Source organism: Vanellus vanellus (genome assembly GCF_965231255.1).
Source record: "Vanellus vanellus genome assembly, chromosome: 5".
Lineage (NCBI taxonomy): Eukaryota > Metazoa > Chordata > Aves > Charadriiformes > Charadriidae > Vanellus > Vanellus vanellus.
This window is the reverse complement of record NC_138910.1, coordinates 13,550,239-13,574,913: the sequence shown is the minus strand read 5'-3', so window position 1 is coordinate 13,574,913 and position 24,675 is coordinate 13,550,239. Positions and strand designations below refer to the sequence as shown.

Sequence of the window (24,675 nt, the reverse complement as noted above, 5' to 3'; positions counted from 1 at the left end):
CACGTGCTTGTTCTATTGTGGCTCTGTAGCCGTGCTGTAACTATAATTATGCTGCAGAAGCCTGTCGTCAGTGCTCCAACTTCCTCAAAAGCTACAAATTAAGCTTTCTCATGCAGATTTGTATGAGAGAGGCTTTTTACATTTTTCCTCTTTTTAAAGCTGGAGATCCGTGTGACTCAGCCTGAGGGAATGATGTGTTTTGAAAGTGAGAGGTCTTCTGCTTTTTGCAAAGTCTGCTGATGTTTTTCTGGAATACAAGACGTCAAATACAACTGCATTTAGAAACTTTTTGCTTTATTTGGTTATTTTTGATGAACGCAATCCCTTTTATTTATTTGAGAAAGGCGGATTTGTTATATTTTAATTGATTAATGACATGAACCTAAAGAGGAGCCTTAAAAAATGTAATGGGTTTAGGACCCATTACAGTGCTGCAAAGGGTGTCTTTTAGGATAAACTACGGACGCTAAATAGTGCCCGATGCATTTTAATGTTAAAGTAACATTGAAACTGTTCAAAGAGAGGAAAATGGAAAGCTTGCTCCAGTGACCTTTCCTACAAGTCACAAGACTCGCATGGATATTATGTCAGTGGGACTCTTAAGGCTCTCTTTCCCCCAACTCCAGCAGGGATAGTAAAAAGGAGGAACTTTGCACTTAGTGTCCTGCTTAGCAGATGCACTAGGCATGGCCACCACTTAGCATGGCTGCCAGTCCTTGCTGCATGGTTGCTTCTTGATACTCTGTTGTGGCAAAGCAAAATGCCTCTGTATTCCTTAAAATGGAGAATTTCATGCACCGTTGGGCGGTGCAGGCAAGTACCACTAAGATAATGACAGAACATCTTCTCTGATAGATGTGTACAAGAGAGATTGTTTTTCCTCTCTGTCGCCACAGGTAAGGATCTGTAGTTAGTTGTGTAGTAATTAAGCCTGCTGTGCAATCGGGAGTCCTTGAAACAAGTGGGAAGGAAAAGCTTCCCTCCCCCTTTTTCGGTGCTGAAAGGGCTTGGGGTTGTCGGCGTTCGTCCAGGAACACAACAGTGAGAGCTAGAGCAAAGGCTTGTTGTCTTGTACTTTCTCTCAACTTCTTAATGAGCATCCGTAATTTAGCTTCAAAATTAATGAAAAGGTTTAGTCCCCGGCTGAATTATTAGCTATTTTTGTCAGTTGCTCTGCATCTTTCTCTGTATGTACACGCAAGCACACGTGTACACACACACACGGCCCATTACATAGCTTTTCAGTTTATCAAATGGCAAAGGTGGATTAAGTGTTTCACCTAGATCTTGATGTTTCAGTAAATATTGGAGTTGAGAGTAGATAGCAGGTACCCAAGGTGAAGGAAGAAAGAACAACTCTTACAAGTTGTATACTCTTTGTATATTAATTTCACAGATTTAGTAAGCACTCAGATAGCTCTTTTTATTGTATCCCAGCACTGCACTGACCCCAGTTGAAGAGAAGATCTGATTTACTGGACTTTCTAATACTAATGGTGAGACTGGCTCCTGTTTCCATGTGTTTATAGCCTGAATAAACAAGATGGGGGGACACACGGAAAAGTGAAGCAGAAGATAAGCGGCTTGCCCAATTTCATAAGGTGTGTTGAGAGATGCAGGTCCCATTGCCCCAGGCCAGTGCTCAGTTCTCTCGGAGGTGCTCTGCAAGGATTAAGAGAGGTTCATTGCACCTGGATTAGTTGCAGATAAAGTGGTTGCTCTCTGCAGTAAAATGTATAATATCAATAAACTGCTAAAATAATTGGTCTCCTTTGAAGCCAAAAAACCATGTTATTAAAGAATAGGAGATATTTTAGTAAAGAGTTTAAAACTGATTCTAAAATCAGCATTTTGATCTGCAAGTAAATACCATTCAACTCAGTGCTTTGTTTATCTATTCAGGCAAAATGTCAGTCTCTGGACTGATAAATAGAATTTATGACACTTGTAGGAACTTGCCGTGCAGATTTTTAATCTGCATCTTTTGCCATTTGTTTTTCCATTGCTGATAGTTGTTAGGATGCTTCAAAATCCTTAGCTCACATATGGAAGGAAACTTCAATACTTGTAAACTACCTTTTTTTTGTACCCAGAAGCTCAGATTAAGCCTGTTCAGTTCTTAAAAACAAGACTTCTTTATTTACAATACCAAACTTTAAACTGCTGCACAAACTGTGAAATACTTGCTTTGTATTTAGAGGTGTAGTCTGCCACCAACCGTGGTTAAATCCACGTTAGTAGAGCTATCTCTGTAAGACACCATAGAAGAACGTGGGTCATTAAATTTGTAACAACTAAGCTTAGAGAAGCATAGTTGGAGAATTAAGCTATACTTTCCTTGACATCTTTTTAGAGACTATGTGGTTGCCTGATAATGCTGCGATAATGTTAAAACAGGATGGGTCCACTGATCGTATTATCTTGACCTAATTAATGCAAATGAGACAAAAGCACACTGCATCCTCTTGACGTGGCTGTGATAGCTTATTCTTCCTTCTAACAGGTGCAGTCAAATTCTTGTATCTAGAGCAAACAGAAAAATAATGATTTTAATATGCTTTAATGAATGTTAAGGCAAAAAAAAATCCCCAAGAAGACAACCAAAAAAACCCGTAAAGCAAGAATAGTGTTTACAATACAAACCAGAAGTGAGTGGAGCAGTTAGGGTGTGAATACATAAATATCTTGGTTCACTTACAATCAGGATGCACACAGAGAAAGATGCAATATTTCAGGAATTGCGGGGTGGTTCTGTGATTGTGATAATAATTCTCAGTTGCAGCTTTGCTTCTCACAATTCTGTCCTAGCAGCCTCTATGTCTGTTTAGTTGTTACACGTGTTCAGTCAAGATGACTGTCTTCTCTCTGAAACACTTGGCTAACTAAATTTTGTGCTTTGAGTCTTCTAGTTATATTGGGATTTTTTACAAGATTCTTAACTAACCTCATAATTTGGGAGAGATGCTGTTCTTATAAGGACTCCCATGATGACATTTCTGCAGAGGATGCATGTTTTTCATCTGAGAGTTACACTGAAAAAACAGGCCAGTGGGGATGAGTGTTGGCCGTCATATTTTCAGTTTTGCAGGCAGTCTTGCTGTGTCTGTCCAGCAAGTGCTAGCAGCAGAAATCTCTTTATCTTTGGGTCAGATCTGGTCCCTGGCATCACTCTCTCTTCCTCATTTGGCTGGGACTTCCTTGTGGGTTCCCCCGCATTGCTGGTGATGATGCTTCCGGGATATTGGCTCTCCTGAATTTCTGACCCTGATTAGAAAGCCTATATCAAACTACAGGAACTACTCTAATTGGAGCTGTTGTGTTTATACATACAAAGGTTTTTTCCTTGAATTTAAGTTTTGCAATGTATTAACGTATAGGAAATTTCTAACTCCTCCTGATAGCCTGGATGTTAACCAGGCAGCTATTGCTGACGCGTTCTGTTACAACAGATGTAAGAAATTATAAAGAGAAATGTACCTCCTACATCTATGTTTTAAGAGATTTTTTTTTTGTCTAGGGATCCCAATCTGCCTACTATTTATGTCAGATGGAAATTGGAGCACAGTGTCTAGTGGAATCTGCCATTGCTGTGCAGTCCTCCACCGGAAAGTGGAACTGGGCTGTGTTGTAGGATCCATACAGGAAAAAACCTACTTTTTGTGTCTTAGACAAGACTTGAGGGGGACACAAATGTAGTTTTGGGTCTAGTTTATTTCGAATGAGTCCTGTATGGTAGAGCTTGGTTCTTACTATTTGATACCAGAAGGAAGCTGCCACCTGTCTTGCAGAATGCTTAAATGAGGTCACTAGGAGTTTGCTTTATTTTCAATCAGAGGAAAAAAAAAATACTGAATTCCTAAACCTCTTTAGGTGAAATTAGGATGCTACTTTGATAGTGCCACATAGAGCCAGGGGAGCAGATGGAAACAATTGGCTTCTGTTTGTTTTAAAAAAAAAAAAAAGCTTACAAAAGACGAGGCAATAAGAGAAGCATCAGCATCACGTATGTTGTGCTTAATGGCACATTAATGACATCTTGGCCATCAAACTAGGAGTAATTTTTTATTAGCTACATATGAGCTGGTAGTTTTTCTCTCTTGCGTGCGGTCTTTGTATTTGGTTCCCAATTTTTGTTGCCTCCGAGTGTGGTTGATGCTATTCTTGATAACATATTTATTTTCCATTGAGTTTCCAAACACAATTTATGCTCCTCTGCAATCAAGTGCTTTTGTGGAATCCAGGGCAGGCCCGATATACTGATTTTTCAAGTTTGTTCCATGTGTTAGCAGAAAGATTGGGAGCACATCTCAGCTATGAAGTCTTTTTACATCAGTGAAAAGGTTCTTTTCTTTTGAGAATTGTATTGCTTGATGCAGGGATGGTGTTTTTCTGAAAGAAGATTGCTGCTTAACGTCCTTAATGACGGTAGACAATTTGGCAAAGCGCAGGCAGACAGAAGTTTTATTCACTGTGTTTAGTAGAAAGGTAGCAATTTTTTTTATTATTTTAATCATGACAAAGATAACGGATCTTGTGAGAGTAAATGGCATAGCTATTAGTATAATTTTGCTAGAATTACATTTAAAATACAAAGATTTCTGGAGCAGTAGGTAATGATGAAATAGGGACCGTGCAGAGCTTTCAGGACACAAATAAACTCTAGAACCAAAGAAAAACTGTGAAAGACTTGGAGGTCAGTGCTTTGCTTGCTGAAACCAAAGGTGAAGGCTGTTTATTGTACCTTAACTTCATAGAAGGAAAAATGCAAGATCCTGTGCTTTGTTTTGTCAAGAAAGGCAGGCAAAGCAAGAATTTGTTTGACACCTGAATTTGTTTTAAATTGAAAGGAAAAGCACAATTTTAACAGTGAATTGTTGGAATGGCTGTTGAAATTGGTGAGTTTTTAATTTCCTGATGTGTGTACATCAAGGGAATTTTTTATTTTTTTTTTAGCTAGATATGCTTTAGTCAAAATAATAGTAGAGTAGTTAAGCAAATTCAAATACTCTCAGTTCAGTGTCAGAAGGGACCGTTCTTGCTTCCAGCCTGGTCTTTAAAAACTGTGAAAATGTGCAGCAGGCTGATTTCACTTGCTTCTAATTAGAGCCTTGTTGTATCCCGTATTTGTGAGGACTGATTTTAGTATCTGCAGCTGAAGGAAGGAAAACCCTCAAATGTTCATGCATCCGAGACTGGAACGTGTGAGTTGTATGAGGGAAATCCACTGCTGCCGTGCCAGGAGGAGGGCTGAATCCGGCAGCCTCTCCTCTGGCCAAACTTCCATTAATCTTAGCAGAAAGGTGAAAAGTGTCCCTTCTGCACGTCCAACTGGAATTTTCCCACCAAGATGGATGCTTCATTGCGGGGGGAACCCAAACCTAAGCAATACCTACCATTTGTGTGATGCTCTGAACGAGAAGCGCGTTGCTCTCGGCGGGTCTGTAGCAGTAGCTGGGGAAGCGGGGTGCTGCCGTACGCTGGCCTCGGCCTCGGGGGATGCACAGGGCACTCGGTCCCACTAGACAGCAGAAGTAGAAACTTCCACTTCTCAACGTGAAGGCAGTTTTGACTTGAATGTGTGCTTTGTGTGAGCAAGGACTGGGTTTTTACAGTCTGTCAGTCACATGTTTTATGATGTTTTATCGTAGTGGGTGACTGACAGGTGAGAGAAGGAACGGTCATACTTCTCAAAAGCTTACAAAAGCATTAAACAGTTGTTAATCATGTTTTCTTTCTGAATAACAAACTGATAATGTATAAATAATTGGAATGAGGAGTTCATTGTAGCTGTACAACATCTTTTATTAAGTTTCTTATTAAACTGGGCATAATAAATCACTTAACTGGGTTACAAGTCAGTAATGCAGTGTGTGTAGGGGGGGAAAGAATTTTCTTTTCATGTGCTTTACAAAGTATCTTGAAAGTAAGGCATGCTGGAAGAGTTGTGGGGGTTTGCAACACCCACGTATGGGATGCTGTCGCCTGGTGTTTGCTGGGAGGGAGCTGAAGAGCCACTGGCTACCAGCAGCGGCTGCTGCCTCCCACTCTGGTGCAAGACCACGTCGCACTGTGTTGGGTTTTGCACATTTTCTGTGTTGGGCGGTGGGGGCCCTGGGTTCATCACACCGTGTGCGTTGCTGCAGCAGCTGCTTTCCCAGCAAAGAGGAAAGGAAACTAGTGGACCAGCTAGAAATGTCCCAGGGGCCAGGTACGGTCAGCATCTCCTGCCAGCACAGGTAAACATCGGGGTTTACTGGTGCAACATGGTGTTGGCAGAATTAAAAGTTTGTATTTTGCAGAACAGTTAAGAGGATTGTGGATTGAGAGTTTGTGTTAAATCTCTAATAGTGGCAGGAGTTTGGGGGTAGTTGTTTTAAAAATAAATGAAAAGCAGCAAATGCAACGTGGGTTGCTGAAGTTGTAAAGCAGAGTGTGCTATTAGCCGCAGGAGGGTTAAACAGTTGAACAATATCGACTGCTTCACTCATAAATAATAACTAATCTGTCTTTTTATTACTGACTCCATTTCTGGTGCTAGCTCGGTCTTCTCTGTGGCTGTCAATGACGTTGGGCCGTTCTGAACATAGCCACGCTTTGCTCGACGGTCAGTGCAACCTGTGGGGCCCAGAAACCTCCTGCAGGAGCAGGGTGGGGATGAGCAGCTGACGAGAAAGGCTCGGAAGAGCGGAAAACTTCCTCCATTGGCAGAAAATCCCTTTTTGGAAGTTTCTTCCTTTTCTAGACATGTGTCAGAAACCTCTGATAGCAGGGGATTGAAAACTGGATGATTGATTTTAAGTTGTAACACTCCCTTGCCCCCCACCAGTTCCCAGTTCCATTTACAGGGTAAAATTAATGAAGTTAATTACACCTACTCAAAATTTTGGTTGTGTGAATTACTTAGATCTTTTAAAATAGAGAACTAATTTACTGCAGGGTTCACAGGCTTTTTTTTTCAGGCTTGGTTGGTTACTTTGCTTTATTGTCCCCATGATGCATGCTGCTCTGGGGTGCACCTTTCGGAGTACTACAGGATGCCCAATTCAGATTAAGAGCTACTGCAACGTTCAAAGCAAAAATACTGAAATAATTATAAAAATAATATTAAAGACCAATTTCTAACAAAGGTGAAAAGGAGGATGGATTCAGAGAGTTAAAATGTAAAGCAAAATAAAAGAGCAAGGTGCTTACAGGGTAGAAATACATCATGTAATTAGCAAAGAAAATGTCTAATATGTGGCTTGTCTGAAAGTCTTTCAGTTGTTTATTTTGGTGTCATCATTGAATTTTTAGGGGTGTTAAGATGGCAGGGGGAGGGGGGTGGGGCGGAAGTCCACAGAATAATCTGTACAATCAAAACATTTAAAAGTGGTACATTACAGTGTATAGTATTCAAGATGAGGACTTCAAAGAATGTTTGGAGGGATCAAACATACATGATTGTGAGGCTTTAACTGATATTTTTATTTTAAAATAGCCTGACATATAAGGTTGACATTAAAGATAAGCCTAAATTTAGGGCTGGGGGAAAACTTCAGCATCCAGTTTGGTTTTCACTGAATTGCATGTTGTTTTTCTTAGGAAACTTTTCTGCATATTTAAATTAAAACTTTTTCTTGGGTTATGTTTTTTGGTTTGTTGGGGGAGGGCATTTGTTTGATTGTTGGTTATTTTGTTGTTTTTTTTTAATTAAAAATCAAGTAGAAGTTTTTGATTTGGAAACACTCCTCACGTGTCCTGTGGTGATTTAAACTTGAATTTCTGTATAATACTCATTTACTGCTGTGCCCTGGGCTTGCACCTGGTCCGTGCCTCCTGTGGCACCCCTTGACCAGCACCTTCCAGGCTGGCTGTCACTGTCCTTGTGTCTCCTGAAAGGCAGAACATGCTGTGTTTTGTGACATGTAATTCAAAAAGACCACGGTTTACATGGAAAATACGAAGGTGATATGTACATTATTAGACCTTTCCTGAAGCATTGCAGCAATGTTTCCAAATGGAAGACTACAGATTTTTCAGTTAAAAGACTTGCATTTCGATTTTCCATTAATAAAATTATAATTCTCATTGCATACAAGTTCTCATTATGCACAAAAGCAATGCTAACAGAGATTTATTTCCAAGGAGAAAAGGCAAAAGCATCACATATCCAATCCTGATACAAATGATTACACCCCCCCCCCCCCCCCAACATATGCAGTATAGTGCTATGGGGTTAAGCCTGGCATGAAGGCTCACGTGGTGGCCCAGCAAACATGAACAACAGGATTTTGAACAGCCATATTATCCAGGCATTTAGTTAGGGTTCTCTGAACATGCACACTTGAAAAACCAGTTTAACAGCAACAAGTGCAGGTTGAGCACAGTTAAGCAAGTAAGTCTGGACGGGCACTGGAAATCTTTCAAGGAAACAAATATTCTCGGCTGATGATACTCCTCCAGGGCATCAGGGATGTGAGGTGTTCTTCGGAGTTGCAGGACTGCAGGCTGCATTCCTTTCGTTAATGACTGAGCCATACCAAAGGATGTCATACTTCCATTTCAGAAAACCCACAGCATTAACTGCTTTTGGTTTGGGTTGTCTTAGGCTAGGTTGATGGAGTGAGGAGCCGTCTTTGGTTTGGTTTGTGCAGCATCCAGCACAAGGAGTTGCATACCCATGAGTGAGGTTCACTAAGAGCTTTTGCAATAAGAGCAAAGTGATGTCTTGTCTCCCAAAATTACATTTTGGTAAAGTATATGCTCTAAAACCCCCATAAAATTCACATGGAGACAAAATATTTAATGCAACTACTGGTTCAGTGGCACTGATTACAGGAGTCATTAACATAGAAGGAGCGCTTCTCTGAAAATTGGCGGTTTTAGAAACAAAGTTGTTTGTTTGTTAGGTGAGTTATCATAGGGACTTGTTCTTTTTCAGTCTGTGTTTTGGGTAGTTACTAGTTTCACCTAAAGTTAGAGATGCTGTGTGTCATCATTTAATTGTTTGGGGTTTTTTTAAGTTCTGCTAAGAGCATGGAAGCCCTTTATTTTCTGTTTGTTGCTCTGAAATTGTTTCAGGTTTTATGACTTCACAGAAATGGACTGTATCAGCAGTTTTTAATTGTGCATATTTGAGATTTTGGTGTTTTACAAGATTCTGGAGATTAAGCCCCCTCAGCTGTCACCGTTCTCTATCTGTTTGCTGCTGATGGAAACACCTTAGCGGCAGCAAGTAAACTGCGGGCGCAAGGAATTGCAGCACTAAGATAAAACTGTTTTTAATCTAAGTGCTTCTCAGTTGAGAATCACAGTATGAGGAAAAAACACATTCAAGGAATCAGTGAATTGTAGCTTTTTTCTAATGTACTATATTTACAGCCTCTGACAATTTGAGCTGAGCACAGCGAAAACCTGGCCTAATTGCAAGGACTGCAAAAAAATACTTGCACTTTTTTCCCCTGAATAAATAGTTATTTCTTCAGGTTAAAATGCATATCTGCCTTATGAAAGAAAACAATAACAGTGCTGTGTCTGTGCTCATTAAGTGGTTGGAAAAGAATGTACAAGTCCAGATTCTTTCTTTGGATCTAGCTAGATTTCGTATCATACGTTGGAGCATATTCCCTGGTGCTTCTGGTTCTAAAGGAAATACAGTACGTTTTGATGATACTTTTATTATCACTTTTCACTTCCAAGAATGTCTTTAAGATTTTGGATTCAGTCCTGTGCGATAGTATGCCAAGAGTAAGCCTTTGTAATTCTCGAGTGTAAGTATACAAAATAACACAGGATTTAATAATGTATCTGTAATTCATATCAGCACCACAGTGTTTATGACTTGAAAGAGACACGCATTACTTCTGTGAGACTGCATGTAAATATATATCTGTATTTAGGCTTTTTTTTTTATTATTTTTTTGCAACATTGCTGACTTAACTTGTAAAATACTGTTGTTTTTTCATCTTAGGTCTGAGGGTAACTGTGTTACTAACATCATCCCTCATGGTATTGGGAGCTGGCCTGAGATGTGTTCCAGTTTCAGACCTAGAAATTAGGAAGAAGTAAGTGAATTCATTATTTTTCATATACATATTTTACAGTTTCAGCTAATGTAATTTTTGCTGCTACTACAAAGAAACATTAGTAAAGATTTTCTGTATGAATTTGATACACCAAATGTTTGTGGTGTGGATGTGGGCTTACATGCTTCCTTGCTTCTTAAATAGATTTTTCTCGTCCTTCTTCTACGTAGTATCTGAAGATCAGAAAGCCCTTTACAAACTTAAGTTAATTAAGCCTCACCCCTTCCTGCATAACTAATATTAATCTGTTTTGCACACAAGGAAGCGGAGATTTAGAGAGGTTCAGAAACTGGCTCAAGATCACACAGGGAACCGTGCCACAAACCCCCAAAATATGTAATGTGTATGCAAATGTTAAATAAGTAGTTCATGTTTCTCATCTGGGATGTATGGAATTGTGCAGTGAGACAGATGAATTCATGCAAAATGCCCTTTTTCATGTAGTCTCTTCCAGTCTGCATTCCAAAGTAGTCTTGTACTTTCTCTGTGGTTGAAACGAATGCCTTCTGTACCATGCAATTTAAGAGTTTGTGATAGAGACAGATTACTTCCTAAAAATCACACATTCCAAACAATTCAATTGCCCCGTCAACGTATCCTGAACCTGGGAATCCTCGATAAGTACAGGAGTTGCATCCTTTTCATGCAGCCAGGGAATATGGCTCACTTGTTGTTCACTTATCTTTGGTTTGCCTTTCATGCTGAAGGAGGAAGGAGTGCAGGCATTACTACATTTTTGTGCTTCTTTAAAAACAGTAGTAGCACTGGATCTTCACTAGTTATGTAAGCACTAAGAAAAAAATATTTATAAAAGGGTTTAATGTGTTTTTTTCCCCTTGAATTGTAGTCAACTTCTAGGCAGTCCTTGTATTGTTTCAGTAAATTCCATTTTTTTTCCCTTAGTATTGCTTACCCTGGAAATCCACTCAGAAACATTTAAGCTTAGAAAGAAAATGTTTGGTGTGAAGTAGAAAAGTAGAAGGCAAGTGACTAAATGTCATGGATAAAACAAATAAACAAACAAACAAAAAAACAAAAAAGAAGGAAGAGGTTCAAAGGACTGAGAATGTGATAAACACATTGATTGTAAAACTAGCTCCGATCAGGAGTAAGTAGCCGGGACGTAATGACTGGCTTAGTAAACGAAGTGCAGCGTGGCAAGTAGGGGGTGCCGTTTCAGTTCTTAGGTGCTCAGTGAGCATATAAGGAAACCCAAGGTGCTCCAGATGTTAGTTGCTGACAGCACTGCCCATTTCAATGTGCTGTTCAAGAACTTTGTGAGCACGGGAGGCTGAACTAACCATATTATGCAAGTGTTCACAGTTACCCTTTCTGTTTAGGGTAAAAACGTACGACTAAGGAAGAGCCATCCTCATTGTGCCCTTGCTTTACCTTTTCTCAAGATGCTGAGGGATGCTCAACATCCAGTTCATCAGTTCTGACCAATATTGGATTAAATAGATATATCTTTTAAATGGGCCAGATGGTTTAAATGCAATTAAATGTGGTGTCTTATGTTGCTTTTAATTTATGATTTATGCCAAAAGACTTATGCTGGCCTAGGCTTTGCCAAAGTAAGGATGAAGACTGTAAGAACCTAAGAAGAAATTCCCAAATGAGATTTAGATGCGAGGTATCATATGAGGAGTAGGAAGGAGAATTTCCACATGCTTTGATCACCTTTAAACAAGTTTTTCCAGTGTAACTGCAGTGAGGAGATCTGGGAGAAGGGTGAAATAAATGCTTAAGAAGAAATGTTCAAAGAACAACTTCTTTAACTGGCGTAAGAAAGGCTGTGGACTGCAAAGAGTCTGATGAGATGTATAAAATATAATGATACATTTTATTGAAAACCATATAGGGGGAAAGAAAAAGCATGAGCAGAATCTTAATGGAAAAGGTCACTTCATTTATTCATGCTGTGAAGGTATGCATCAGCTCCAACTGAAATTGATAAATTTGCTTACTTAGCTTACTCCAAAAAAAGAGAATTTTTCAAGAATTGCAGCTCTACCTGAGGAAGTAGTTTGATCTTTTTACACAGTTTGATTAAAAATCTACAGAGTATTAATTATAGCTAACTGTGTGAGCAATAGGATGTTTTTCAGTGAAGATTTCTCGAGACATTGTAAATACTTGTACACACTGTGCGATGTAACTTGTATTGTTTTGAGGGCTAAGACTGAAGGCCAATTTTCATCAATTACTTGAGGCATGATACCAAATAAAATAATATTTTTGAGATGAGCATTACTGCTTAATGCATTAGCAACAACTGGCTGAGCACTAAACTATGCACTTACTCTGAATGTGTGTACACATTAATATGACAGCTTGAACATTACCGAGCCAGTCAGATGGACAAGATCACACACAAGCTAATATTGGAGCATTTCAGAAGCCAGTGTAACTGGAATTTCTTTAAATGCTTTTGCATGTTTTGTAATGTGTTCCTTCAGTCCCTGGAAAATCTGCAGTAATATACTGAAGGATTTCCATGGGACAATTATGTCAGAGTTAAGATACATAAAATTACACGTTCATGAGGTTTGCCAGGTTTGGGGCTTTTCATACTTTGTAGCTGTCTCTGCTCCCTAAGCTCTTGTAATTTAACTTTAAGGAGAGCTACTAAAGCCCATTGCCTATCAGAGCAATCACAGATGTGAGGAAACCAACGTTAAGACTGACATTTAATCCTGACTGCTTTATGCTCCTTATCACACACAGACCTGTAATATCCGAGTGCGTTCTTAAGCTCCTTTCTAGTCTGTAATTATTCTTTTGGCTCTAGCGCGGAACAGCAGAGTACGACTATCTCCAGCTCTCTGAGTCATGTTTTAAACACAAACCTTAACCTCTGTTTTCAGTTCCTTTGATGCCCGTGTATGTGCATGACTTGTATGAGGGAGAATTCAGGTTGCACTTTTGAGTGTGTCTCTTGAAGCAGCTGTTCCTTATGATGAATTTTCATCCTCTGGCAGCGTGACCTAAAACCGTACTGGGAATCCATGCCAGAACCACATAAACTGAGTGAAGGCTGAAGTGGGAGTGCGTGGCAAAAATGTGGAAATGTGGACTTGTGTTAGAAATTGAGGAACCAACCTATACATGGACTAGTAAAGACCCTCTCGTTTATATGTATGCTCTTACTTACCTGCTTTCTTCCTCAGCCCCACTAACCTGTCAGGTTGATGTGTGTATCCCACAGACAAGGAGGTAAAAGAGAGTTTTTCTAATGTACCACGCACATCTGGGCTTGTCAAATAAGCCAGATATGTGGCAGTGAATTTGACTTTTAAAAATAAAACCCCAAACTATTATTCCTTTCTAAATGTTATGAACACCTTATTTGCCACACCTGTTTTTTTCAGTTCATGGTTAATGTAAATTATGTAGAACATAAAAAAAAAAAAAAGATGTTATCAAATTGTACTCTTCCTGAACTTGTACCTTCTTCCCTTCCTGAAGGCTACAAGAGCATCACTAATGCTTTTTGCCTGCATCTGCAGGTCCAGTCCTTTCCTTTTTGACTACTACGTGGCACAGAGTGAATATTTTCATGGGACTCTTAAAATTTGATTATTTTATCCTGAGTACCAACAGTTACTAAGAGGCTTTTTTTTTTTAATAGACACAGTCAGGATTGGTTTTTTCCCCTCATATAACACTTAGTGTTTATCTCATTTTCTGTGTTTAGGAATAGATTTACATACAGCTTAGGACCTCCATATGATTGTAAAATAATAAATCAAGGCAAAAAGCTGTATGAGCTGAAACGTATAAGAAAGAAGGAAATAAATGATGAAATCAGCCCATAGCCATTAATTTGTGGCTTTTAAGACTGACCGTGTGATGTAAGACTTCTTAAAATGTTTTGAAAGACAGGATAATTAAAGACATGGAAGTAAAGGATGTAACATAATTTGTCATTTGTATTGAATATATTAATTAAGCAATTTATTAGAACTTAGTATGCTGTGGGCTCATAGGGTTTGGCCGTTGCATTAGGTTTCATAACAGATAAGTAGTTATTGAGGACCTTGAGTCATGGCAGTGAGAGGGCACTCCTTGGCAATAAGTACCATTAAAACACTTGTTGGGAAGCCAGCAAAACAATAACATGCAGAATGACAATGGAAACAGGAGCGGTTATTTACGAAGTCTTTTATGGGGGACACACTGGTAATTGGTAGTTCCTGTAAAAGGGCTTTTTCTTTAATAACACCCCTTCTTAGGATTTTGAATGTTTTTGCTTACTCTTAGATATATTGATGTTAACTTTTGCCTTTATTGTATTTGTAGATTCGCTCTTACCACATCTTTGGTACATTTTGTTTCTATTATCTAGTTGCAACCTAGTTTGTATCAAGTATTTTATTCTTGTTAGACATATTCTTTAATAGTTCCACATTTTCTTCTGTTCACGCCCGGAAGCCTAAGGAATGACATGGGATCATCTCATTTGTCTTTCCTGATCCTAAAATGACCATGAGCCGCCATTCTCACGCATGAAAAATGCGAAGGGACACCTCAGAAGAGGTAATTCAGTAAAGAAAGGACATAATAAGACTTTTATATTTCCTGGAAATTTTGAACACACTTGTGTGCTCAAAAAAACACCCCAAACCTGGAGCAGCTGTGGAGAAGAGAGATTAAAATGTTCCAGGGAGTGAAAAGAGCATTTTTTAAGAGAGAATGGTAGAAGAATCTGCCTGTAAGAAATAAAGACAGAGACTGATGCATGTTGTGTGTTCCCTAACTCACTGGGGAAGAGAAATGAAAAAAGTATTTAATCTTAAGCATGGTTCTGGGAGTAAAAAAATATGAATAAAGGTGCCTGTTTGTATGCTGTAGCTCAGCGAGCGCAGAAGGAGGATGTTAAGATGCAGCACTCACCTGGCACTGATGGTACTCGCTGGTTTGTGCTTTGGCTGCAGTGCTGGGGGAAGGCTGAGTTGGGTTAATCCATAGCATCGAAAAAAGAGGCAGGTGGGGGTAAAAGGAAACAAGTCATCCATGGGTAGATTCTCGGGGGAATATTCAATCTGTATGCCCCTTAACAGTTTACCTTGGTTTGATTACTTCCACAAGCTTCATCTGGTACACGGGTTTTATTTTTTAACCTCTGCTCCAAAGCTATTGGTTTAGATGAGAGGTCCTGTGAGTAATTCCTAAGTGGCAACAATTTTTTCCTGCTTTGCTTATTTGTCGACATTAGCGGTGGATTCGGTGGGTGGTTAGGAGTCCCTCTGCCTGCCCAGCAGTCCCACCTGCCACTGCCCGAGCTGCACGTCCAGTCCCACCTGCCCAGCGCTGCCAATTAGGTGGCAGCCAAATTGGCTTCTCCTTCAGCTGAAACGGCCTTAGTGGAAACAGGAGGCGGCTTGACTGTTTTGGTGATAAATACTCCTTCCTCTTGCTCCTGGGATGGATTTTGGCCGTGGCACTGTGGGTGTCATGCGCCTCCCCCAGCGACGGGGGTAACTGCTGAATTAGCAAATTTACAGACCCTGTGTAAGTTCTTGGAGTGGTAAACCCAGTAGATATATTAAAGGAAACTGAAATCTCAGAAGGGGCTTAGTATTGCAGCAATACTTAATGGGCAGCATTTCTACAAGGCCTCAGCTAATATAAGCCTACGCTGGAAGGGAAGAGAATTTATATTCTTTGTGGGATATTTAGCTCCATCTCATATAATGGCAGGTGTTATCCTCAACTGTAGTAAGCTTTTAATTTTTTTAATCATATTGAGCTCTTTGCCTTCGTCTTGTGACTCGTATTGTGTTAGCTAATTTCTGTCCTTAAAGAAGAATTCATATTAATTGAATTTCAGTCAAAGTTACTGCATTATAATCAAAACGTCCTCTTGCTCTTTCACTGAAAAATTGTGCAGGAGCATTTAAATAGGTCTTGTTTATCTCGTTCCCTAATTTGCCGCATCTCCTGTATGTTCCCACTCTTTTACTGAAAAAATGCCACTTAAGACCTATCTTGTGCTAAGTAATCTCCATCAGCTTTTTCCCATGACAGCCCTGATAGCAGCCAGTCCTGGTGCCCTTCCCTCATAACTTGTTTCAGTACGTTTTGCCTCATTAGCACATAATGTAATTGCCTACTTTGTGTTTACAGCAATACTGTTTATTTTGGGTCTGTTCATATTTGATCAGCATGTCTTCCCTTAGTGTTGCTCTAACGATGTCTTCTTTTAAAAATGGGTTTGTGGAGTGGGTTAAGCTTTAAAAGAAAAACCAAAAAAACCCCTTTTAATAAAAAACAGTGCCAAAAAGAAGCTTTGATTTCATGTGCCCTCATCCTTCAAACTTGGATAAAGCTTTCAGTCAAGAAACCCTCTTCTCAGCTGTGTGACAGCTCTGATGGTGGCGCAATAACATGGCATGATGATGTGAGGATGTGAGTGAATTTGTCACTGTACTGCCAGGGGTCTCACTTGTACACCCACCTTGTCCCTTTCCTCTGTCAGGACGTCTGACGCAGATGTCATGGTCTTGGCCTGAGATTGCTGCTTCCTCTCTTTGCAAATCCTTGCCTCTCTCTTGGCAGGCTCTCAGTAATGATAGTTTTGGGGTAACTCTGTTTTTCCAATCCTTTTAAATATAAAACCAAAACTCACTGTTTTTTAGACCATTGCAAATCCGTTTGCTGTTTTCTTTAAGAGTAGGAGAAGAGGCATGAGGCTGGGATGCCTGGGAGATGCTATCCTCCTTTCCAAGTCCGCTCCTGTAATGATGTGACCGACTGTGCTGAGGCCATGATACGTGAGCCCAGTTCCTGATAAAAATGGTCGAAAGTACATTTTTAAGTTTTTCTTTTCTTTTTTGCTGTATTGCTGGTGATAATGTACCACATAGTGACTCAGGCTTTCTGCTTGTAATAATTTTTCTTACTGATGGGGAAAAACAGTTCTAAATTATTCCACATATCAATGGTCACATGCATCAAAAACAAGCTAAAAAATGCTAATGGCCTCGATCCATGAATATCCAGAAGGCATAAAGCTTTTGTAGTATAAATATATCATTTAATGAAAATATTGAAAAGAAGTGCATTTCCATGAAATTCATCTTTCAGAATGTTATTTTTAATAGATGAATTCATTGCTTTACCCAGAGGTATTTTTCTTTCCAGTCCTTTTCCAGACGTAGAGCCTTACTGCTCTCTCTTTGGGTTATGAACAGAACAGCATTTGCATTGGGTTATGCCCGTATTCCATAGCAGTGAGTTGCTGTAAAACATGAATTTGACCTCCCTATCTCTATCTTTTTAAGGCAAAGTACCTGAAAAGGTTCCGCTTGATAGAAGGTTGTTTTGTTGTATTTATTTTTGTGAGTCTAAAAGAAAAGCTGTATCTTTTTCTAGTAACTTGATTGTGAAAAATCAGAGGTGGTTCTTTACAAAATTGGTATCAGTTCCCTCCAAGGTATAATAAATTTCCTAATGCAGATAAGTCCATGTCTTTTCATATTCCTTTTCCTGGGCAAGCAGCTTGCATCATACATCAATGTAGATGCTCTAGAATAGGAGGTACTTACTTTGTTGCCATGTAGTGAGGCTAAATTCAATAGCACTTGAAAAGTGCTCTGAAGTTCTGCAGTGGAAGGGTTTCTTTCATTTGCTTCCAGTAGTTCCCACAATGAGCTAATCGCTATATAAACTTATTTGTCTTCCAAATTAGCAGGAGTTGAACAATCTACTTCTTTCAGTGCGTGAAAACATCAGGCCTGTGAAAGAAAAATCAGCCATCCATTTCTGTAAAACATTAACTTCTTTAGCTAGAATCCCTTTTTGTGTTAATTGTTGGGATCATCAATTAATTTACTAAACTTCTAACAGACTAAGAGGCACGCTACAGCTCTGTCTCTGTGCAGCAGCAGGCTAGTGCTCTAAGTGACTTCATCGCTCCTCACACTTTGCCAAACAGTAGCAAAACTGAATTACCAATTTTTTTTTCATTGCGTTTGTATAGAAGTTGGAATAGTGACTAAGCGGTCAATTCTCATGGCAGCTAATAGGAAAAGTATGGTAAAAGTTTCAGGAAAAAAAATTGCACCAAATTCTCATCATCACAAGGCTCTTCAGATGAGCTGTTCTCCCTCCTAGGACCCAGAGGAAACTAATTTCCCAGTTGACCGGGGGGTCATCGGAGGCTGGTGGAGAAAATCCCCATTTAGAGAGTCAGAGCAATACACTGGGGCTGATGGCCTCGCTCTTCCCCTGCGTTGCCTGCCAAAGAAAAGATGAAAATGCCTTTGCCACTCTGTTAATCAGTGTTAAAATACTGATACGACTTCTCCAGTCCTAGCCGTCCCAAAACAACTTCAGTTAACACATCCTAGAGCTGAGCTTTGGAGGCTTATTTTAATGTTACTGTTTAAATCTGTTGTATTAACAGTAATTTTTTGGGTAAGTTGTTTACCCTCCACCATTGCCTTTGTTTACCCATTTGAGTATGGAAACTAATGAGATTTTCTTTCATTTAAAGTGCTCTTAAGTCTAGTTGTGAGACATACTGTGGTAGAAACATTAAATATCTCGGTTTTTTACATGAAGTATTTATGTAACACACAGCTTTTTAAGCTGATAGGACTATGACCACGCATGAAAATTTTCAACCTGCACAGGGAGAAAAAGATAAATAAACCCAACTGTAAATGGAAGCTCTTTCCCATCTTAACTATACGGTATTACCATGAATCGGTAAAACCTTTTTCCTGTATAATCTCACATTTTTTTCATACCCAGTTGCTCAGTGATATTGTAATTTCAGCATTTATAGACTTACATGGATTTTTTTTTGTTGTTGTTGCCTGTTAGGATATCGCAACAAGGACAGCAGGGAGTGAATGAAGCAGGTATAACCAGGTTACTTCTTAATACTCACATTAAGTCTTCTCTCAGAGAAATGCTGAAAACCATATAAGTTATTTATAATGTGACTTGAGACAAATTTGGAAGAGAGATGACAGTGTAGTACAAAAAGAGTTTTTCTTCTTTCATTTCTATTGTTAGATTTCAACTCTCCCTTGTTCTATCTTTTTGCAATTTAGAGGCCAGTTTAGGAAAAAATGTGATCTTTGTTTTTGCAAAGGGGGGGCTGTGTGTATATATACATCTATATTAATTTTTTTGTATATACATAATGTAAATGTATAAGTTATCCATTACTGTGATGCTGTGGCACGTTATATTTAGCACTAGCACTTACCACCAGTTCTCAAATAATCTATTTTTTTTTGTAAAGGGCTCATGTATTCAACTGCAAGTTACAAGTTTGGCAGAGCACACAAATTCATTAGCGCAGAGGTCAGGTATGCAAAAACCTTGAAATGAGTCCCTGACCTGGCTTTTGAAATGGTTAGAAATAAGATATTTTGGGTAGATGTTTACTTCCCCACTTACGCTCTAAGCTAGACAGTCATAGACAGTCATCAATTATTTTGTAAGTCAGGGATGAATTTCTGGTGTCATTTTTTCCAATTTTCTCTTTCATGATTGTGATTAAAAAGCCTTCCACTCTTGTGTTATTTTCTATTATTTGAAGTCAATAACTTTCTGCTTTTTGATACATGAAAATAATTAGATGATGGTTGGATAAATAATGCATCTGAAAACAGAACAGAGCTGGATAAATAACGGATGAAAATTACCCTGTTAGTGTCATAAGTCTGAAAAATATTTTTCCATCTGGGTAGGGTGCTGAGCTAAAGTTATCTTGTTAGCCCTTTTTCGGGGAAGAGAAATCTTGTTGTGCAGAATGAATTTGAAATAGTGGTAGGGAAAAATGCTGTTGCTCTTTGCACCTTTTTGGTAACGGAAACAAGAAGAAAATCAGGGAGTAACAGAAACAAGTGTGTCTTGGTGTTGGAGCAATTCTTAGCACTGATGGTGTACAAGAGGAGGCTCCTACAGGCTGTGAGACCGAGATCTAGCGCGGTGACGATAAGACGTTGTAACAAACAGCAAAAAGCCACCAATACTGTTGTGTTCATATTTCTCTGTCAGATGGAGCGGCTGCTACATATGTCTCCCGGAGTAGCAGCTTAGTAAACGCACTGAATCGCATTTTGAATCTCTTGTCCCTGCCTCACGAGGGAAATGAGTTAAGGATGTGTGGAGGAACAATGCAAATAATCTTTTTCTCGGGGAAAAACGTAGTTTAATTCAAGCTAGTATTGAAAAACAAATAAAAGAAGGTTTAGGCTGATGCAAGCAGAGATATTTGAGGAAGTAGTCTGTATCAGTGGTAATTTAGTCTGAAAATAGTGTTTATTAACCCAAACGTGTTAGACTTGAAAAATTAAGCAATACGAAGATACGAGGTGCTCTACCCTGGATGATAATGTCAAGCTTGGTAAATGGCAAAAATGCAGATGGAAGGGCAAATCCATGGGAACAGAGAGCACACCAGGAAGGGCAAGGCAGGAGAGAGAACAGGCAGGAGAACACCAACAGAAGACACCTACAGAGAGACAAAAATTGGCTCGCTCTTTGAAAAACAAACCAAACAACTAAGACAGAAAAGTAATGCAGAATTAAAGTTCTGGATTAAGATACTACTTTCTACCTTTGGATCTGCAAAGTAAAATTGACGTCTGTGTCTCCCTCTAGTATAGAGGTCAGTTATAGCGGAGTTCAAAAGACATAATCTAAATCTGAAGTATAAGTACATGAAAAGAATATGTATAATTCTCATGATATACGAATTGGGGGTTTTGTTTGGTGGTTTGTTTGGATTTTCTTATGAAACTTTTCTTCTACCAGATGAGGTGCCTACATACCCGTAGGCGCTGCAGAAAAACTGTTGTACTTTTTTCCGATGTCAGTGAGTTTTATTTGCCCTTAGGATTTCTATAGAATAGACATATTTGAATTAAAACAATATTATCATAGTGGTTTAACTGAACAGAAGTGTTAGTCTGGCACCTATTGCTTTAAAGGTTATTTTGTGGTGACACAGTTTTCCTAGCATACAATAACAAAACCACAATTTAAGCATTAAATTCACTTTGGAGTGAGAGGAAATACTGAACTAAAATCTTTATATGTTGTGGTAGTTACCTTACTTGCTAGTGAAATGCAGCTGTTCCTGGGGTTGTAGCATAACTCTGCAAATACCCTGAAACAGTTTAGGGTGAGTTCAAGAATAACTTACTGTAGTGAGAGAAGTAGAATGAAAATACCAAAGTGCACAAGGATGCCTTGGTTTGTCCAAAGTACGCTGGGTTGGAGAGTAACTATAAGGGATTCATGTAATGTCTTCTCCAGAAAACTATACCAGAGCATTATTTAGATAGTGCTTTTTATTTATGTAAAACTATTTCGTTTCATTTTATTGGGGGGCCCCAGTTCAACAAACGTTAAAAGGCCTGACCATGCCTTGGTGATGTCCATCTGAAGCGCATCATGAACAAATAGTAATGAACTCTATCCTTGCTATGTGAACTTAAAAAAAAAAAAAAAAGGGAATAATTACGTATATTTAATAGTGGATATTACTTCTGTCCCAGCTCAGAAAATGTTTCCTTCAGATGATACGTAATAGCTTTTTCTTTTTTTCCTGTGTACATTTACAAGTTTTGTTAAACATTTTAATTTCTAATCCACTGGGAATCAGTAGCATCTATTCCTTTTTATTGCAAGCTAGCTTGTTAATTTGATAAAGAGTCTGTCAGCATTTCTTTTGCATATTTCGTTCCTTTGTGGGCTTTAAAAAACTCCTGCTACACTGTATATTATTCCACCATTTGTGGCTTGAAACATTGCCTAAATGCTAGCTTATGTTTCCCCATTTTCAGCCTGTAGCTTTTTATGTCTGACAACTCAAGTCTTGCAGCAATAACATCGAGTTCCTGCTATGCTTAGAAAAACACCACCCATTTAAAAATATCATCTGCCACCCTTTTATTGTGCAAGGGATAGATCTACTTTGGAGGGTTGCAATGTTTTGTTTGACTCGCTGTTTTTTAGACATGAGGTTTTTATATAAATTCCAAAATGCTTTTGCCTTTCATGGCTGATCACTTTTTGGAAAAGTCAAAGTGGAAGGTTTCTGGCTGACTTCCACGTGTAGAAGAGTCTTCAGAAAGTCCTTTCTGTATGTGATCATTGTACTAATATGAAGCCAAAGTTTGTAGAGACTTCACTGCTTGGAAGTACTATCTCTGTTCTGTCACCAGTCTTATCTGTTAAATCCCAATGAGTGTGAAAAACGAGAAAAATCTGGGTTTGCTTGGCTGTTTCAACAATGTGTTGAGAATGGCCAGATTGCTGGAGAAGATGATTCTCTTGGAAACCTCAACAGCCCTGCCTCCTCAGCTGTAGGCACATGAAGCTCATCTGAGTGTGTAAATAAAAATAAATAATGCAGTGTAAAAATATGCAGAGTATTTTACTGAAGTGTTTCAATTTTTGATCTGCCATAACTAATTTAAATCTTCTGTTGGGATTTCTGCAGGCAAGGGGTCAGGTTTAAGATGTTTGTAATTTAAAGGTTTCTGGCTACTACACCTTTTCTACTTTTATATCCTATCATATCTTTTTTTCTGCAAAGAAAGTCCCTTTTATTCCCTCTTCTTTTCCTGCTTTGAAGAGAACATTTGCTTCTCCATTTATCTGAGGTAATGAGAACAGAGTAGCTCTGCATTCTTTAAATCAGTCTAATTGGGCTTCTTTGAGTGTATAGAATACCCTTTTTTGCACAGCACTTTCATTTCTTTGTGCAGTCTCTCTATCTCCAGCACTCAGTATCTTGCATGCTTTTTTAATTTAAAAAAAAAAAAAAAAAAAAAAGGCAATTGTCATCCAAATGGCTGTGGTCTCTGTTCTCTATTCCAGGCTGATTCACGGAGGGCAGCTGTTAAATGGCTTGGCGGGGCCAACTGTGATGAACGCGGCACCATTTCTTTCCACGACGTGGTTTTCTCCGGATGAACGTGCCACAGCAACGGCCATCGCATCTCTGCTCAATTACCTGGGCGCTGCTGGCGCATTTCTAGTGGGACCTCTTGTAGTGCCATCTCCTAATGGATCATCTCACCTCCCACTGCTGTCGCAGAACAACGCTGAGCACATCAAGGACCGCATTGAGGCTGTGCTATATGCAGGTGTGGTTTAAAAATAAAAATGAAAAAAAAAAAAGAAAAAATTATAAAAAAATCTACATACTTTGATGTGTGTGTTTGGTACTTGTGAACCACTACCCTCTAGTGGCTGGTCTGCACAGGAAACGGTTACTGACTGATGGGAAAAGGCGGTAAAATATTATACCATCAGAAGGGTTAATTTTTTTTTTCCTTTTGTGTAGGAAAGATTTAAAAGTAGCCTTTTGTACTGACTGATTCCAAATGAAGTATTTCAGTTGCTTTTATCGGCTGATCTTAGGAGAAATGTCTTTTAGGAGAACTTCCAAACTGGTTTTTGCTTCTTGAATTTGCATTAAAATATGTGTACGTTACAGGTTGAGTTTTTTTCTTTTGTTTCTGTAAGGATGGAAATCCAATAGTCTTTCAGCATGAAATTCTTCCCTGCATTAAATTGGCCTTAATTTATGACTTGCATATGGCTTTCAAGTGTGATTAGATTATTAGTATTTAAGAATCTAACATTGAAATTAAAACTCAATAGATTTTGGTTTTAACTAAAACCACATAATTCTTACATGGCGAGCAGTTTCAATGACGTGACAACAGTTTAGTGGTAAAAAACACTGATATAAAAATCACCTGAAATAACTTAGATTTTATGTCCTTGCTCTTTTTCATGCAAAGGCTTCTACGGCTCTTTGTGTCACTTGCAAAAATTAGCAGCAAACTTTAAGGAAGAAGAGTTGCCTAAGTGGCTTAAGAGTCTACGATCTTATTCTTGGTGATTATAAACTGGTATGGCATTAAGAGCAGCTGAACTTTACCATGTCATGGCAGTTGCACATTTGGTTGGGTTTTCCCCCCTTATAATTGCAGCCTCTGAAATTCAGCCTGGAGTTAGCACTAAGTGTTCCAGAAGTCTTAAAGTATATATAGAGTGTAGTTTATATACAGGTTTATGGGATTGACTTAGCTGTTTGTGATGATTTGTTCCTGTACGTTATTCCTTTGGAAATTTTGTCGAATTAGTACTCCTGTTGGGTGAGGGCCACTTTACTGTTCATTTTAAAGAAAGCGTAGTACAATTTGGATCACTATTTTAACAAGTATTTTTTGAGTAAACAAAACCTTGGAAGAACAAGGAAATTTGGGTTTGGTTAGGCTTTTTTTTTCAGAGGTAAAGACGATGTTAGACTCTGAAAAATCTCGTGACACATGAAAATGGCCAGTGTGACAGAAGGAAAAATGAAGGCAAGTCAGCTTTTGTCTTGAGCAGCAGTAGATAAGGGGAGGAAAAATCTAGCAATTAGAGAAGTGCTTTAGCTCTCCCTCTCCAGATCTTCCATGGAGAGAGGAGAATTCATCCGCATAAAGGAAGTACACTTTTGTGCCTAAACCCACTGTTTTGAGTCTGGTAGCACTAAAGATGTTGCTTTCAGCAGCCCATTAGATTCACTTTCTCTTCTGTTCTCTTCTGGGAGGCTTTCCTAAGCATTTTCTTCAGAAACTG

The 24,675-nt window shown here is 38.9% G+C and overlaps 1 protein-coding gene across 1 annotated transcript in view; it reads left to right on the top strand.

Annotated features, from left to right (window-relative positions):
• Positions 1 to 24,675, top strand: part of SLC49A4 (solute carrier family 49 member 4) — a 66,752-nt gene that overhangs the window by 9,900 nt on the left and 32,177 nt on the right. Inside the window, exons 2-3 of the mRNA XM_082484448.1 lie at positions 9,951 to 10,044; positions 22,918 to 23,186. Coding sequence (XP_082340574.1) covers positions 9,951 to 10,044; positions 22,918 to 23,186 — 363 coding nt within the window. The remainder of the gene's footprint in view (positions 1 to 9,950; positions 10,045 to 22,917; positions 23,187 to 24,675) is intronic.